General features: G+C 41.5%; 1 protein-coding gene across 1 annotated transcript in view; it reads left to right on the forward strand.

The window, feature by feature from the left end:
- The window catches only part of TSPAN31 (tetraspanin 31), a 30717-nt gene that overhangs the window by 3714 nt on the left and 7519 nt on the right, over nucleotides 1–19484 (forward strand). Inside the window, exons 2-4 of the mRNA XM_081937662.1 lie at nucleotides 11547–11714; nucleotides 15919–15999; nucleotides 18493–18633. Of these exons, the coding sequence (XP_081793788.1) occupies nucleotides 11547–11714; nucleotides 15919–15999; nucleotides 18493–18633 (390 nt within the window). The remainder of the gene's footprint in view (nucleotides 1–11546; nucleotides 11715–15918; nucleotides 16000–18492; nucleotides 18634–19484) is intronic.

A 19484-nucleotide genomic window follows, 5' to 3' on the forward strand; every position in this document is an offset into this window, starting at 1 on the left:
CCTGTGTACAATGTGTAATTTTTATAATATGTGTTTTATTTATTGTACGCCGCCCCAAGTCCCTTTGTGGAGAGGGAGTGGCTAACAAATTTAATAAAATAAAATAAATAAATAATAAATCTCTGCTGCCCAGATAAAAAGCTAAAATAAAGAGAAGAATGGGATTACAGTATTAAGGAAATGTCAAAGAAGATGGCCACATTGACTGCAATTGGTCTGGTGGCTTCTGGTCCCCCACTCATGACTTCAATAACTACGGTATCTTCAGACACAATTTAGAGGCATTTGATATTTTTCAGTCAAATGAATTTATTTGTAGCATAGATTTATTTTGTAGCAACAGATTTATTTTGACACATAGCTATACTTGATACAAGTTGATATGTTGTAAAACTTCATTTAATGGAGTATCTAGTATCTTAGCTAAAATGGGCCTCGCCTGCAAATGTTTGTAGCAAAGTATTTACATATTTCTGCATCAAAGTAAATGTGGTTAGTATATTTCCCTGAATAATTTTACAGTTTGTTTGCTGCTTTAAGAAATCAAGTGCCTAGCATTTATTGTTGCAGCTAAACCCACAAGTAGCAGATTTACCTGTCATTTCCACAAACCAGATGAATAGATAGAAAATCTAACCCACTTCAGATTTCCAGAGAAGAAATACCGTAGCAAATTCCACTCAAAGCAGATCCTACAGTTGCAGCATAATGAAGAACTGGCGAGTAGATCAGTTCTCTGTAATTCCTTTCCAGTTGAGATGAGTTGAGATCACCCACAAGTGCTCCAGACAGTTGCTCCTTGTCAGGAGAATGCAAGATAGCAGCAGATTTAGAGCTCTTGGAGACTAGAAACAATAGTCATCCTTTTGCTCAAAACCACAGTTGGTACTTTCAAAAGGATACTTGGGTTTGCATGCTTCCTTTTCTAATTACTTAAAGAAATTATTTGTTAACCGCTTTTCAGTTATTAGAAGACTTTGGATTTATAGATTTTACAGCACTGAGAGTTTCCTCCAATCTTCAGCAAAAAAAAGTTTTAAATACAAGTTTGAGGAACTTTAAGAAAATATTTTGGAATAAACAGCAAAAGGTGACTAGAAGTTTGATTTTGAAAAGTTACAAATGATTTAAAGAGCCAGATTGATTTTAAATAAGATTTTATAATTAATTAAAAGAATCCTTTCCCACAGGAAAATGTTTTTGTTCTCTTAAAAAAAACATGACGGGATCAGACTTTGAAGGTTGGATACTGGAGGAAACTAGAAACAACTAAATAATACAATTAAAGGAGAAAAACATTTATATTTGACTTTACTAATAAGAATGAAGCAAAATATTTTAACATTGGACATATTAAAGGATATTTTTGAACAGTGCACTCAGAATATTAATTTAACAGTTGTCTGCCTCGATAGATAGATAGATAGATAGATAGATAGATGATAGATAGATAGATAGATAGATAGATAGATAGATGATGGATAGATAGATGATAGATAGATAGATAGATAGATAGATAGATAGATAGATAGATAGATAGATAGATAGATAGATAGATAGATGATAGATAGAAAGAAAGAAAGAAAGAAAAATAAATAAAAAGAAATCAAGTTCTAGGACATTGGGGACTAAAGACCAAGACTGTTAAAAGTAAAAGGAAGGAATGTAAAATTAGTGTATTTGGTCAAGGTTGAAATAGAAAATTACTATCTCTGGTAACCTTGCTGATCAGGACTGAATGACAAGGTTTTAAGAATTTGTTGAAAGATATGGGATGTAGAAAGAAAAGATTATTTGAATTTTAAGCAAAGGCGATAAGATACTAAAATTGTTTATATTTGGGATTAGGTCTTTATGTATTTCTTTTTCTTGATTATTTTTTCTTTCCATTCAATTTTTCTCATTTTTATTTGCGCACTTTCTATTTTTCTTTAATTTTTGTCTAGTTTTTATATTTTAATTGCAATTTTTAATAAAATTACTATATTAAAAAAGAAAATTAACACGTTCCTTCCCCTCTGTTTCCTACTTAGTTCAGAAATTTCAGAACTGTTACATTCTTCAAAGCCTGGCTTTTTTAGTAATAGATTGAATATCTCCTACGCTGAAAATGTTATATACTGCTAAAATTCTTCTGATTTTCAATCAAAATCTGCTTTTTAAATTTACTATTCATTAGACTTAATGCTATCTTCTAGGTTAAAATTTTGTTCATATAGTTTATATAGCTATCTGGTGTCACAGCAGTAACTCTAGGTTAACAAAGGGTTAAAACCCCAAATGGATATAAATAAATATATAAATAATTGTCTCAAAAATGGTACTATAACGTGCAAGATTTAAAAATAATCCCAACATTCTGATTAAGTGGGTAAAGCATAACTTGTACATTTTATTTATATGTGAGCCTCCTTCCTGAATCATCGCTACCAGAATATCCACATATTTTTGAAATTTTAAAATATGCAAGTTGATTCACACAAAGACTGACCCATCTTAGTAACCAGGCCTAAAATATAATTATCGGACAGAATAATGGATAGGAAATCTTTGATAGTACAGATAGTCCTTGTCAATTGAGCCCTACATTTCTGTTGTTAAGTTGGGTTGTTAAGTGAATCATTACAGTTGTTAAGTTAGTGTCATGGTTGTTAAGCGAACCTGGCTGCCCCATTGATTTTATTTGTAAGAAAGTTGCAAAAAGTAGTAACATTACCCCAACCGTCATAACCTTGAGTCAGTTGCCAAGCGCCTGAATTTTGATCACTTGACAATGGGAAGGTGCAGTTTGTAAGTGTGAAAAATGATCATAAGTCACTTTTTTCGGTGCCGTTGTAACTTTGAATGGTCACTAAATGAACTGTTGTAAGTCGACAATTATCTGTATAGTCTGTGGGGAAGGGAGAGAGTTAAATTTCTCTTTCCCAATTCACAAGTTGCAAACATCTTACTGAGAATGATGACATTATTTTCCTTTTTGGGCATCCCTGCAGCCATATTGTACAATCATACCCTCTGCCTCCACTTACTTATTGTTTATTGCATAATTACACTTAGTTACTGCATTAATTCTGTCATGGTCATTAGCCTTATCAGGTAAGTCTTACAGGAAATGTCAACCCTATGAGGTAATTATTATAAGGCTAGAATACAGGTAGTCCTCAACTTATAGCAGTTCATCTAGTGACCGTTTGAAGTTGCAACATCACTGGAAAAAGTGATTTATGAACATTTTTCGCACTTAACGCCCATTGCAGCATCTCCCATGGACATGTGATTTACATTCAGATGTGAAGGAATGAGAGGTAAGGCTACGTAAAGACATGTGTAGGAAGCTACCATGATCTCAGTAGCTGGTTATCTTGGATACCTACAAGCTCACCTAATTAGCAGAACCAGATGTGGGAATAAAGGAAAGGTTACGCACAGCCGGTTATCTTTTAGCCCACTATCTCACCGAGCAAAGGCAGGAGTCAACCTTGGCCTGAATAGCATTCTGGATTCACTAGGGAAGAAATGGGGGAATAAACCAAAACAATATGTTGTTGCTCTGTGCTTTGCTTGTAAAAACTATATAAAAGCCAAATAAACTCTGCGAAGGCAGACAGATATTTTGGACACAAACTGCTGTGATTGATTTCTGAAACCTACACAGATGCTTGACAACTGATTCATATTTATGAAGGTTGTAGTGTCCTGGGGTCATGTGATCATCTTTTGCGACTTTCTGTCAAGCAAAGTCAATGGGAAAGCCAGATTCACTTAACAACCACATTATTACATTAACCATGGAAGTGATTCAGTTAACAAATGTGGCAAATAAAATCATAAAATGTGACAAAACTCACTTAACAAATTTTTCACTTAGCAACATAAATTCTGGGCTCAATTGTGGTCGTATCTTGAGGATCACCTGGAATAGGGTCTTGTAAGTCTGAAAGTACAAATATCACACTATCCCACTGTTAAAAAGTTTTGAAAAGTTGTTGGGTGGGTCCTGGAATTCTTTGCCAATTGTGTATCTGCAGGCTCCGTCTTCTCTTATCCAATTGTTCCCTAGGTAGCATCTCTGCCCCACCCTGCCTCATTCTCACATACCAATACATCATCCTTGTTCTCTATGGGTCATTATATTTCCAGCATTTTTTGAAAAAGTGATTACTTGTTTTAGGAATCAAAATTGGGGTGGAACCCCAATGGTACAGCATTCTAATACTAGTTCTCTCTGAGGGTATAAAAGCCTTTAAGGTCTAGGCCTTTAATGCTTTGTGAAAGTCCAACAGAGTGGGGCCATCCATATTCTAAAGAGATGCTGTTCCTTAGAACAGGCGCCGAAGCAGAGAAAACGTTTAGATCCAGGAGTGGGATTCAGCCAGTTTGCACCGGCTCAAGTGAACTGGATGTTAATTTTGCATCTGGTTCGCTGAACTGGTTGTTGCAAGGACTGGATGACCCCGCCCACTCCGCCTTCCCAGGGGTCTCCATGTGGTCCGTTTATAATGCCAGGTAAGTGCATTGTAAGGGCTGTGAGGGGGCAAAAAACAGGCCTCCCAAAAGTTTGGAAACGTGCTTGTTTCCTGCCTCCAGAGGGACTCTAGAGCCCGTGGGAGGCCGTTTTCACTCTTCTGGAGCCACAGGGAAAGTCTCCTGAGCCTAGGGAGGGTGAAAAACGGGCCTACCAGAAGTACCGGAAGCCTGAAAACGGGCCTTTTCCGGCCTCTGGTGCCCAGGAAGGCTGTTTTCGCCCTTCTGGAGGTTCAGGGAAAGCCTCTGGAGCCTGGGGAGAGCGAAAACGCCCCCTCCCACCGTGGTGCAGGAGGCCAAGTAGGTCACGCCCACCATGACCACGCCCACCCAGCAACCAGGCAGAGAACTGGTTGCTAACTTTTTTCAATCCCACCCCTGCTTAGATCCCACAAGGTAACTCTGCCCAACAGAATAGGCATGGAGCATGTCAGTCCTGCTAATTCTGTGAGGTGGGAGAGACAGGTGACTCCGAAATAACTTGATGCTGTGCTGTGTAGGTGGTAAAGTAAGTGACAGCCGGCATCTTGAATTCTACCCAGAAGTTTACTGTAAGTCACGGTGGCTCATGGAACAGAGGTGATTCATGAGCATATTGTGATATATTCCCAAACATCCATGATGCTGCATTCTGGACTAGTTGTGAAACATCTTCAAGAGCAGGCATTATAGTAATCGAACCAGTGGACAATAAGGCATGAGTCACTAGGGCCTCTCAGTCCAGAAATGGGTGCAATTGACACACAAGGCAAAGAGCTGTGAAGAGGCTCTCCTAGTCAGGGAAGCCTTCTGCTCTTTTAGCAGGAGCCCTGAGTCCAGGAGAAATCCCCAAATTGCAAACCAGCTCTGTCTGAGGGAATGCAACCCCACTCAGAGCCAAAAATGGGAAATCTCAGGATCTGGAAGGTTAAGGTGCTCACTGTAGCTACTTGGTCTTGCCAAGGTTGAACTGAAGCATGCTGTTCTTCACCCAACCTGCACAGACTCCAGACATTGGGAAAGAACCTTGGCAGCATCCCTTGGTCAGTCTGCAGTAGAGATGTATGATTTTATATATAATCCGTATGACACAGTATAACCCTATGCCAATGGATAGCCTTCCCCAGCAGCTTCACGTAGATTCTAAACAGGTAGGATATGGTAGAGCCCTGATCGAACACCACAAAGTGGGGGAATCAGGCTCAATCCTCCCACTTCCCCATCCCGTCAACACCGACTGGAACTGATTCCAGAGAAACTAGAAAAACCACTTTAATAGCAATAGTAATAGCACTTAAAATTATATACCGCTTCATAGCCCCTTTACAGCCCTCTCCAAATGGTTTATAAAGTCAGCATATTGCCTCCAACAATTTTCACATAAGTGTGCATTCAAGATGGACCTTGAGCCGGTGAGATTTGAAGTGCTGAACTGCAGCTAGCAGTCAGCTGAAGTAGCCTGCAGTGCTGCCCTCTAACCACTGCGCCACTTCGGCTCTACGGTGTCTCACACTTCCAGTCCCCTGAACTGGTCCAGAAAGATAACTATAATCCATAGTATTGAAAGCTGATGAGAGATCAAGGAGGATCAGGGTGGATGTACTGTACTGGTCCCATCTCAAACACAACAGAGATCGTTGACAAGCATAATCGGTGCCATTTGAATGCTGTAACCAGATCTGAATCCTGATTTAAAAGAGTCCAAATAATCTACTTCCTTGAGTGCCTTCTGGAACTGCAAGACACCCACCTTCACAACAACCTATCCTAAAAGACCCCCAAAGGTGCTTTTTTCCAGAGGCAACTGGACTTTCTTGTTTTTCTTTGAAGGTGTTTCGCTTCTTGGATGAAAAGCGAAACATCTTCAAAGAAAACAAAGGAAGTCCAGTTGGCTCTTAAAAAAGCATCTTGGGGAGAACCATGACCTGGATGACCGAGAATCTCCATAGAGTTTCCTAATAGAGGAAGGTTAGAGATGGGATGAAAGACTTTCTTTGGTGGTGGTGTACTGCGAATGCTTAAAAAAAGTTAATGTGACTCTTAAGCTTCGCCACTTTAAATGAAATCTACTTTCTTCATTTTGTCCCTAGGCCTTGTTTGACTATTGTTACCTTCCTGCCCACACAGAAAAAGCTAGATTAATAGATGGTTAATAATAGATAGTGGCGGTGGTGGGATACAAATAATTTAACAACCGGTTCTCTGCTCTAATGACCAGCTGGGTAGGCGGGGCTTGGTGGTCATGTGACTGGCTGGGCGTGGCCAACTCAACGTCACTCACATCAATAGGCGCTTCTCCTTAGCTGTTACAATGTAATAAGGGTTAACCGGAGAGGCAGTTTCTGTAAGCAGGGCAATAAAGATTAGGCTAGAAACAACACCAGAATGTTTCCTTCCTGCCTTCCTTACAGGATTAGCCCTGTAAAGTGGAAAAAAACAAAGGGAAATTTCTTCCAACAATTGGTTCTCCGAACTGCTTAGAAAGTTAACAACCGGTTCTCTCGAATAGGTGCGAACTGGCTGAATCCCAACACTGGATAGTTGCCAGTACAGCCAGTATTGGTCACCTAGAAAGTCAGATTCCCCTGAGTTGCTACTGTACTGTGAAGCTATGGTAGCTTTTCCTTCAAACTCAGACTTGCCTACAAATTACTATTAGTGTTCTAATTAACTGTTTTAATTGCTTTCAGTGGCTGTAATTTCTAATTTTCGTTGTATTTAATTATGTAAGCTGCCCAGAGTCAGTTAGGTGAGATTGGCAGCAATATTAATTGAATAAAGTATAAGTTATTCAATAAGTTGAATAAATAAAATAAATAAACTTCAAGTATTATTCTATAATATTTAAACTTCAAATAGCAGTCTATTGTTTTAAAATATACTGGTATCTTCTTGTGTTTCGCTCCTCTTAATGATGTCGACTTTTATCAAACCTCCAATGTCAAAAATGTTGCAAGAATTGCTAATATTGAGAGAAAAATTGGATAGTTTTCCAGCCCACAGTGTGAATCAAATTTCACCTCTTTTTAAATAGCTTCACCTATTTCTTGCAGAGGCATTTCTGAATTCGAGTTCCAATATACCGTGTTTCCCCGAAAATACGACAGGGGCTTATTTTCTTTTGCCCCACGAAATATGCCCTTGGGCTTATTATCAGGGAGGGCTTATTGTTTTGGGGCTGCCGGGCGGCTGCTCCCTTGTGAACTGGCTCCCGAAGAGCCGGGCACAGCCTCAGGGGCGAAGCAGCCATGAGGTAACCATGCTCACGAGCAGCCGCCTGGCAAATCCCCTCTCCAGCCGGGAAGAGCGCCATTCACTGACCTGGGGGTAATCCCTAAGGTGCCAAGCCATGTGGCGCTCTGCCCGCCCCCCAGCTCCCGTGGCTTTGCACATTCAGGATACCCCCTAGGTCAGTGCATGGAGCTCTGCCCGGCTGGAGAAGGGGGTTGCGCGAGCGCCTGTTCCACTCGCAGCTTCACCAAGCCCTTGCGCAGCTCTCCCAGGCTACCGCCGCTGGCCGCCGCTGGCCGCTGCCGCCCGCCGCCGCCCCGCTCCGAGCATAACTTCCAAACTCCAAAACTCGGGGCCGAGTCTTCCAGCATCAGCCACTCTAGGAGTGCTCTCTTTGGTGGGCCGGCTGCTGGAAGACTCTGTCCGGAAGACTCTCTGTCCGGCAGCTGGCCCACCATAGAGAGCACTCCTAGAGCGGACGATGCTGGAAGACTCTGTCCGGAAGAGTCTCTGTCCGGCAGCCGGCCCACCATAGAGAGCACTCCTAGAGCGGCCGATGCTGGAAGACTCTGTCCGGAAGACTCTCTGTCCGGCAGCCAGCCTGCCATAGAGAGCACTCCTAGAGCGGCCGATGCTGGAAGACTCGGTCCCGAGTTTTGAAGTTTGGAAGTTATGCGCGGAGCGGGGCAGCGGCGGCAGGCAGCAGCAGCCAGCGGCGGTGGCCTGGGAGAGCCTGGCAAGGGCTTGGTGAAGCTGCAAGCGGAACAGGCGCTCGCGCAACCCACTTCTCCAGCCGGGCAGAGCTCCATGCACTGACCTAGGGGATATCCCGAATGTGCAAAGCCACGGGAGCTGGGGGGCGGGCAGAGCACCACATGGCTTGGCACCTTAGGGATTACCCCCTAGGTCAGTGAATGGCGCTCTTCCCGGCTGGAGAGGGGATTTGCCGGGTGGCTGCTCGTGAGCATGGTTACCTCATGGCTGCTTTGCCCCTGAGGCTGTGCCCGGCTCTTCGGAAGCCAGTTCACAAGGGAGCAGCCGCCCGGCAACTCTCCCCTTCGGCCAGGCAGAACACCACTCCCCAACCTAGCGGTATCCCGAAGACGGCAAGCAACGTGAGCGCTCCCTCCCCGGCTCCTGCGACTTGGCGCTTTCGGAATAACGCTAGGTCAGTGAGGCGTGCTCTGCCTGGCCGGAGGGGGGGTTTATTTTCGGGGGTGGGCTTATATTTTTGCCCACGCGAAAAATGTGGCAAGGGTTTAGTTTCGGGACAGGTTGTATTTTCGGGGAAACACGGTAGGTACATTGTAATAATTATATAGCTCATATATAGCAGTGTTCTTATATCTAAGGGGCTGCCACAAAGAAGAGGGGGTCAACCCAGTGGTGAAATTCAAATTTTTTTACTACCAATTCTGTGGCTTGGTGGATGTGGCAGGCGAAGGATATTGCAAAATCTCCAGTCCCAGCGACTCCAGGGGAAGGATCCTGCAAAATCCCCATTCCCTCCCTACTCCTGGGGGAAGAATATTACAAAATCTCCAATCCCACCCCACTCTGGGGCCAGCCAGAGGTGGTTTTTGCCGGTTCTCCAAACTACTCAAATTTTCGGCTACCTGTTCCCTAGAACCTGTTGAATTTTGCCCCTGGGTCAACCTGTTCCCCAAAGCATCTGAAGGCAGGACAAGAAGAAATAGATGGAAGCTAATGAAGGAAAGAGAGAACCCACCTAGAACTAAGGAGAAATTTCTTAACATTGAGAACAATTAATCAGTGAAACGACTTGCCTCTAGAAGTTGTAAATGCTCCAACACTGGAGGTTTTTAAGGAGAAATTTGACAACCATTTATCTGAAATGTTATAGGGATGGACTAGAAGACCTCCAAGGTCCCTTCCAATTCTGTTATACTCTTGTCTTTATGACTAGACAGTGCCCTGTTCTTGTTATGATGCATGTGGACCTACATGCCTGAGCAATATTTTGTCTTTGTATATATCGAAGAGACCTTGCCCTTGGCATTCTTGTTTGAGAAGTGCATTTGCCACATTTCTGTTCTGTGTCCTTTCCCCTTACTTGGACAACTTCTTGTGGTTAAAAACAAGTTTACCTAGCTTATCAGTAGAAGAGAACCAAGACAATAGAAGGCAACCAAGCTCAGAGAGCACCCAGGCCTATGCAGTACATACAGTAGCTTATATACAGTAGTACATACAGTAGCTTATATTGGAAAGCATTTGAAATCGGGTATAAAGTATCCTGTAGGACCTACCTACAGTGTAGGTAGTTGTCAGTTAACCACAGTAATAGGGACTGAAATTTCTATTGTTAAGCAATGTGGTTGTAAAGAGCAATATCACTCGACTACATCACTGCTTAACTGCTGCTGTTAAGTGAGGACTACAAGTCGTTAAGCAAGTCCTGGGTGCTTTAATGACAGGCAAGTAAGGCAGGCACCTGGTGCTGAATGGGAAAGGGTGTGCAAGTGGCTTGTGCGACACGAGTGCAGTGAAGCCAGGGCTGGCTGACAGCAGACTGGAGAGAGAGTGAGCAAATGATCAGAGCAACCTGTAGGACCTTCCCTACCGACTTCCCCATTGATTTTGCTTATGGGAAGCCACGCAGGGAAGATCTCAAATTGTGATCGTGTGACTGTTGGATGCTGCAGTGTGGTAAGTGTGAGCTGGTTGCCAAGCGTCCAGCTCATGATCACATGACATGTTGTGACAGCTGAAACTTCAGGAACCAGCTGTTTTTTTTCCCCAGTACCTTCGTAACTTTGAACAATTGCTGAACAACTGGTCAGTAAATGAGGCTGTAGTTCTCTCTTTTGTGGAGAATAGATGGGTTTGGGATTCATTAGTTTGACTCATTGCCTGTATCAATCGGAAAGTCTCTTACCTCTATACCCATAAAAAAGGTGTGAAAGAATCTTTCCATCTTGGAAGTTAACAGACAAGCAAGCTAAGATACTGGAAAAATTTAAGTAATTAAAAATGTTCAAATAGTGTAAAATGGCAAAGTGTGTTATTCTCAGGACCTTACTATAGCTCTAAATAACTTGCCAGCCTTTGTCTAACTTTCCAATATTCTGTTGGCTTGGAAATATTTTGAGTAATTTAAACATAATATAGAGTACAGTGAAAATATAATTTTATGGGTCTATGGATGTTGATAAATAAAGTTGTATATATTTAAGAATGTTTAATGTGAAGAGTCACTCTCTTAATCACTCTGTTGTAATGGCCCTGGAAGAAACTCTACTTTCCTCCCCTCTATCTGAGGTTAGTTTGCTGTCCTACAATAAATGTAAAATATAGCAGCATTAGAATGGAGAGAACGCAGTACCTAGTTCTGTCACTGAATATTTGGAATGAACAATAGGAAAGTGAGGAAAAACAAATCCCTGTTTTCATTTCAGATCTCTGAGGAACCCTTAGGATATTGTGACAATTTTGTAGTATACTAAAACTGTTTTATAGCAGGTGGCTGGTTTTTCCACAATCTGGTTGATGAGAAAGTCCTTGTCATCAGCTGCAAAAACTAGAATGGTAATGATACTGAGCAGCTGTTCAGGCCAGTTCACTGGAATTGGGTTAAATGGATTTATAATCCAAAGGAGGCTAGTTCATAGATACAATGCTATGCTTGAGCTGAGATAAAAGCCATAATCACAGTACATTATGTAGCATTTGGGAATGGAAATAATACAACTTTTATTGAAGGGAAAAGAAAAGCTAAATGGATTGGAATTGTTTGCAGTGTTTCTGATTTTTTCCATCTTCCTAACCCCAAATCTTCCTTGTTTTTTCAGCTGGTTGGTCTACTACTGATTGGTGTGGCTGCCTGGGGCAAAGGTTTTGGGATTGTTCCCAGCCTCCACATCATCGGAGGAGTCATTGCTGTGGGCTTCTTCCTGCTTCTCATCGCCATCGTGGGACTCATTGGTGCTATCAACCATCACCAAGTCATGCTGTTCTTTGTATCCTTTTATGCTCTTGGCAGAACTTATTCCCTGTCTCCTGAAATCTACCTTGCAAAAATAGATATGTGAGAATTCCACCAGATGTCTCATTGGCATGACTGGAGTTGAAATTGCCAGTTATAATAAGATCCTCGATGGAGCAGTGGTTAGAATGCAGTATTGCACACTAACTCTGCTCACTGCCAGCAGTTCAATCCTCACCAGCTCAAGGTTGACTCGGCCTTCCATCTTTCCGAGATCAATAAAATGACTCATATTGTTGGAGGCCAATGTGCTGACTCTGTAAACCTCTTAAGAGAGACAGCCAATATACTGACTGTAAACTGTTCCGAGTGGTAGAGTTTTGTTTCTTTAAAAGGTTGGGTTTTTTGTTTTTAAGAAAGGGGGAATGAGTTCAAAACAACCTTTCAGGAGTATTTCAAGGTCTTACAGAGGGCTATAAAGCAGTACGAAGTGGTATATAAGTCTAAGTGCTATTGTATTACTATTGTGGGCTGCCTAAGTGAAAAGTGAAAACGTGGCTGTTTAGATCTTGATGAGCTACAATTCCCATTGAACCCCTACTATGCTTGGTGGGAGTTTAAGGAGGAAGATAGATATGTTGGTGAAATATATTTGTAAGTTTTTCTCACTTTCACTTGGGTTCTTGAGACTACCAAATAGGTAACATTTTGTCTTCTGCATTGAGAATAACAGCTGGCCTTGCCTTAATTTCGAGGCTCTGCTCCAGAGGTTTCCTTCTGTTTTTGTCATGGTATGGAAAGTGTGAATCTGTTGATGAAAATAACCAGTAAAGAATCCTGCCCTCGGGCAAGGAATTAAAATTTGATTATCATATAGTCGCTTCCAACCCTCAGACCGTTATAATATTAAGATAGGATTAAATCCTGCATATATAAAATAATGAATAAATCTGGGTAGAACTGTAGAGCACTACAGCAGAAAATCTATTATAAAATAGTGCATATAAATTTAAGAAAAAGAGGCCAGAAATAAACTCTATGTTTATGACAAACATCTGTATTGTCAGTCTTATGCCATAAACTTTCAGAATAAAAGCTCACAATCTGAAATATTGCAATAAAAGGAAATGGATGGGGGTGGATCGGCTGTATGAGATCTTGTAATCATTCTTTTTGGCAGGGAGGCAGGAAGCAAACTTTCTGAAGCTGCTCCATCTTTGGTTAGTGGATAGATTCAGACTAGTAGTTCCTTTCCATGATCTGGGAGCAGAAGCTGAAATATAACCATGTATCATTAAAACAAATATATAAGCATAAATGTTTCCTGAATGTAATGCTTTCATGTTGTCCCTTCTCCATCTATTTTTGCACTGTTTTAAATTGTAATATCCTATTTGGATGCAAGAGAGACCAGAATATATCAGGAGGTGCAAGGAGCAATCCAGCTTTATCATTAGAGATATTAGTGACAAAGCTGGATTGCTCCTTCTTTATTTTCATACTAGCTGATAATCCGGTGCTGCCGGGGTATTTATTTATCCCAACCCTCCTTCCATGAATGTCGCCGCAATTTCTAATGTTGGATATTCCCCCTTACCAGAGGGAGCCCTCTTGTGGAGTACTATGAAGCCGTTACCATGGCAACTCCACAGTGCTGTACAGTAGAAGTCAATTTAGGGCAGTACGATAGAAACCATTTAAAGGCACAACAGGATGTATCCTAACAGAACACATACCCTGAGGGGTTTTGGGGGTGTCTTACCGCCACAGTATTTGTTTCCAGAGAGTAAGTAATCTGTGTACCAAGTTTGGCTGAAATTGCTTGAGGCGTTCCAAAGTTACGCTGGAACATACACACACAGTGCCATTTTTATATAGATAGATTTATGTTGGCAAACCTACTGAATAGAAATTGTTAGTGTGCTTGGGATGGGGTACAGTAGTTGGTGAGTCTGTTTTTAGAATTATATATTGTAACTGAATATTTGCTTTTGGGGCACATGACACATTATTCTTTGGTTCGATAACATTCTTCTTATAACTTCCATCTACTGTGCCAACATCATTTGTGTTAAGAGTTTGCTGGTTATGTAAAGGACTTAGTAGGAATACATTTTTGTAAGCTGTTAATTGAATTTTGCTGATAGGGCGGGAGAAAGTATGGGGAACATAGAAGAAGTTTTCTTGTTTCCCTATAATATTTTAACACTTTCTCAGTGATGGATATATTTGGTTCAGGTAGTAGCAGATTGTTGATATGACTGATGATTAATGACTTATAGAAAAGTCATTAATCAAATCAATATACCTTGATTAATGAATTATGAAAAAGAAAGAAAAGAAACCTTATCATCCATAAAGACATACCATGCTCTTCAGGATATGAGGAGTAGAGTTGATACAATCTCAGCAGGTGGATGGAAGGTGGCTTGCCACGTTTTGTTGAAGTCTCTTATTTCAGTAAATGACAAAGGAAGACAGAAACAGAGTTCATACAATACCATGATTGATTTGGTTTTGGTTTTAGTAAATTGTGCACACCCAGTCATTGTAGATTATAAACTATTGTTTATAGTTTAATGCAGGGATACCCAGTTTATGTCACTTGAAGCTCTGGTCCAAAAGTAGCTAGAACCCAAAATTAAAATGAGATTGAAGTTTGGTGACAGCAGCTGAATTTTTAAGAGATGAAATTACCAGTAAGTGTCCTATGGCACTACAATTTTTAAAGTACCAAGTTTTGATCCTTAAAATTCTTCCCAACTTGAAAAATTTTAAAACAGCGTGCTAATTTTGGGCCCTACCCAATCCAGGACTGTTGGAGCCCTAAAAGAGGACCGAAGGACCACATTTTGATCCATAGGTTGCATTTTTTTTTGCACTCCTGCAAAAAACCCAACCAAGCTAATTTACAGAGGAATCCAGGCTGATTCTTGAGCTGCAGCTTCTTTTCTGAGTGGTACAGCTTTGTTTCTTAGAAAGGTTGGGGTGTTTTTTTTGTGTGTGTGTGTTTTTTTTTTTTGTTGTTTTCTTTTTGAAGAAAAGGGGAATGACTTCGAAAGAACCTTTCGGGGTATTTCAAGTTCTTGTTTCTATGCAGAGCCTGCTTGTTAGCATTACTAAAACCACAAGAAATCTTAGAAGAAGCCTTTTGAAACATTGTGGCCATTCAAAATCTGCTTAGGAAGCATAAATCACCTTGTTTTATCGTAACAACCTCCCCCACTTTCAACAGCAATGTCTGGCAGGTCTTTTTGTGGATTTCTCAACAGAATTAGGCTGCTCGTGAATGACAGGCAGTGTAAGTGGTATCAAGCAACTTCCTTATTTGCCCAGAAAACTTGAAATGAGAAATACTGATGTAAGGCAACAGGAAACACAGTCAATGCGGCTGTGTGTGCCAAGACATTGCTGACACATACAAATTGTGCTTTACACCACAAGTCACCTTTGAGTTCAACATATCTGGTTATTTTAGGGTTTTTTTAATTTACTGTATTTGTTTTTAGGGGTTTGAATTTATTTTATATTTGCTTTGTACAGTTCTTTTAACGGCATTTTAACCTCCTCCATGTCAACTGTCAACTGTACATATTTAATTTTATTGTATCTTGTTATATTTTGTATGAACTGTACACCGCCCCGAGTCCCTTTCGGGAGAGGGGGCGGTCTAGAAGCATTAAATTAAATTAAAATTAAATTAAAAAAAAAACTCAGCAATGGTTAACCAACACTGGGCTATACAGGAAAGGTTCTAGAAAAGCCAACACCTTTTTCTTTTGCAATAATGGTGGAGAGGAAAATGTCAGCTGCAAAGTCTGAATTGGTTTCTGGATTTTTCTGGATTCTTATTTACACACCAGACCCATGATTGATTTAAGAGTTTACTAATGAGTAGGGCAAAAATATGCTTCTGAGGCCCCCATCCTTAAGAAACCATTGCCACTCAGATTAGCACTCTTCGTTAGATGAGTAGTTTACCTTTGTGAACAACAGCTTTGGTTGTTTGAAGCATCCTGTGTATCTGGACTCCTAATGTTAAAAAAAAAATTGGCATTCCCAATCTTTCAAAAGTATTCCCACTGTAGTAACCTCCTTGGAAAAATCCATATTGATTTTGAGAATATTTGACTTTCTGTTAATTTTCTTAGTGTAAATATCATTTTATCTGTACCGCAGTTTTGCTTGCTGTTCACAAACTATATTTTTCCCGAGATGTTCCTTAATCGCATCTTCAGTATATGATAATTCTAGGGCTAATCTTTATTTTCCAGTTTGGAATTTCCTGTGCATGCCTGGTACTGAAGACACATAAGCAAGTAAGTCTGTCTTTCTGCCTGAGTTTCATTCTATTTTTCCGGCAATATTTAGCCTGCACCGCAGCAAATTTACTTTTTAAAAAAATGGCCTTTTGTGTTTAGTCCCAGCATTTAACAAAGGAATAAGAAATGGAGCAACTTGCAAGATATCCCAATCCCATGAGCAGGGTGAAGCTTGTTTTCTTTGATCCCTTAGAGCAGTGATGGCGAACCTATGGCACGCGTGCCACAAGTGGTACGCGGATCCATTTGTCAGGGCACGCGAGGCCCTGCCATGTCAGCTGGCCAGCGCTTATGCGTGCGCTGGCCAGCTGAGTTCACCTTTTTAAAAGCTATTTTTCGCTTTCCCCAGGCTCCAGAGGCTTAATAGGAGCCTGGGGAGGGCAAAAAGAGCCTCCCCCCCCCCAGAGGCTTCAGAGACCGTCCCTGAAGCCTTCGGAACGCTTAAAACCACCCTCCGAGCAAACCGGAAGTGACTTCTGGGTTGCTTGGAGGATCGTTTTAAGCGTTCTGAAGGCTTCAGGGACCGTCCGGAGGCTTCCCTGACGCCTTTGGAGCACTTAAAACCACCTCCGAGCAAACCAGAAGTGACTTCCGGGTTGCTCGGAGGGTCATTTTAAGCGTTCCGAAGGCTTCAGGGACCGTCCGGAGGCCTCCCTGAAGCCTTCGGAGCGCTTAAAACCACCCTCTGAGCAAACCGGAAGTGACTTCCGGTTTGCTCAGAGGGTGGTTTTAAGCACTCCGAAGGCTTCAGGGAAGCATCTGGACGGTCCCTGAAGCCTCCGGAGGGCCTCCGGGGGGTCGGAGGAGGCTCTTTTCGCCCTCCCCAGGCTCCTATAAAGCCCCTGGAGCCTGGGGAGGGCGAAAAAAGCATGTAGAAATGGGGGGGTTCGCGCATTGTGCGTGCATGCGCACTGGGGGGGGTTGCGTGTTGTATTATGGGTGCGGCACGCCCGCACTCTACCCCCCTGCGCTCCCCCCAATTGTGGCACGCGAGCCAAAAAAGGTTCCCCATCACTGCCTTGGAGTTTTGATACAAATAGAGATACTGAATGTGGAATTTGTGATTTGGCAACTTTAAGGAAGCGAACTATTAGAGCCATCCTTGTTGGATCAACAAAAGTGTAAGCATACAGTAGGGTAAATTCCATCTTTGTTTTTCAAGTTTAGTAACAGGAAGATTTTTTTTCTTGACCCAAGCAGCATGTTATTCTTGCATTTGTCTCTCTATGTCCGTGTGTGTGTGTGTGTGTGATCAGCATGTCCTTTAGCCCAATTGTGTAGCTGTTTAATTGTCCACCCAGTTTTTATATTTATATATTCGAATCCCTAACGCTGCGAGTGAGCTCCCGTTTCTTGTCCCAGCTTCTGCCAACCTAGCAGTTCGAAAGCATGTAAAAAATGCAAATAGAAAAATAGGGACCACCTTTGGTGGGAAGGTAACAGCGTTCTGTGCGCCTTTGGCGTTTAGTCATGCCGGCCACATGACCACAGAAACGTCTGCAGACAGTGCTGGCTCTTTGGCTTTGAAATGGAGATGAACACCACCCCCTAGAGTCGGGAACGACTAGCACATATGTACGAGGGGAACCTTTATCTTTACCTAAATATATAAATATAAATATATATGCACACAGACACACGACTGAGTTTCCAGCAAAGGTTCAAGTTTCTAAAAAGATCGGTAGGTTAAACCTGTCTCTTCCTTTCCTGATACGAGTTGTTGCATGTTGGCTGCATTTACATAGTACTCTGAAGCCAATAAAGTAACTGGGTTGTGGTGTAGTGATTAACTTAATATAGTAGTTCTATTCATGGAATGTGCTGTGGCCAAACAAATCACATTAAGCAAAGATCTGTTGGTTTGTGCAACTTGTTAAGATAATGACTGAGTTCCCACAACACTGTAAACTACTGCATGTGGAACAAATGCAGTTGGTGGGTGCGTTTATTTCCTTTTCATTTAATTTCACTTCTGTCATTTAATTAAGTTTATATTTTGTGTAACTCCCCATTCTTCAGTTGCATTAGACAATTCCCAGAATTTCTTTTGCTGTGCTATTTGGGAATTCTGGAGTTATGCAATGCATCAGGAGGGAGACGGGTTGGAGAACATGCTTGAGCTGCTATTTCACAGACATTTCCCTCAAGGTAGCTAAGTCACACAGGTGGTCCTCGACTTACGACCATAATGATGGTCGTAGGTCATACCAGTTGTTAAGTAGGTCACCAAGTGAATGCTTGATTTTACATCCTTTTTTTGACTTTGAATTCAGATTATAAATAGTCCTGGGGAAGTCTGCTGTAAATTCAGTTGCTAAGGAATTTGTCATAAGCCAAGGACTACCTGTAGCAGATTAAAAATGTAACTCTTGGCTATATGGACAAAAATTAAAAAGCCCTTATATCATGTCACTGAAAATTCCATTTTATGACACTGGCTTTCAAAGTCTCTTTCTCTCTCTTTCTCTCTCTCTCTCTCTCTTCTTCCAGGAAAGTCTTTTGAGTGGTACCTGGAAATTACTGAATGACAACACCAGGATATCATTGGAAAACAGCTTAAATTGCTGTGGGTTATTCAACAACACTGAATCTGCTGAGCTATTTAAGAGCGATGTTGACAATTGCAGTGCAGTAAGTGTACACTTTGGGATTCTTTGCCCTATGGAAGAGATATTTAACATGTAAAAGACATATCCCCTAATTAAAGAGGTTTAATATGCTGGAAATGATGAGTAAGGATTAAGGTGCATTTGCTGCTTTGGGCTCAACGTTGGCTCATTTCCTAAAGCATCCAATGCTGATACAAATCAGCCACAGCACCCAAGATAATTTTAAAAATAAGGTTCCTGTGCACTGGAACTTGGCCATATCTATTGCTTCAGTACTGGGAGTTTTAAAGAATAAACCATTCCCAATTTCTGGTGTGTGATAGCTATACTTTTAACTGAAAAATGAAACACGCTCTGGCAGGGGTGTCAAACTTGCGTTGTCACATTGTTGTCATGTGACGTTTCATGACTTTTTTCCCCCTTCGCTAAAATTGAGATGGCCGTGTCCAGTGCGTGCTGCATCCGCCCCATGGGCCGTGAGTTTGACATGCCTGTAGGAAAGGAAAAACCTTTCCTTTGAGAAAATGATATTTAGAGGCTTAAGAAGATTTCACATTAAATTCATCTAGGTGAGCAAAATATGTATAAGAAAAACAGTCCTGGTTTAGTGACTGTTCGAAGTTACAATGAACCCGAAAAAAAGTAACATGTCTGTTTTTCATACTTACAACCATTGCAGCATCCCCATGGTCACATGATCTAAATTCAGATGCTTGGCAATTGACTCGTATTTATGAAGGTTGCAGTGTCCTGGGGTCATGAGATCAGCTGTTGCAACCTTCTGGACAAGCAAAATCAATGGGGAAGCCAGATCCACCTAACAATCAGTGTTAGTAACTTAGGAATCACAGTGATTCACTCAATAACGGTGGC

Source organism: Natrix helvetica, assembly GCF_964273705.1.
Source record: "Natrix helvetica genome assembly, chromosome: 1".
Taxonomy (NCBI): Eukaryota; Metazoa; Chordata; class Lepidosauria; order Squamata; family Natricidae; genus Natrix; species Natrix helvetica.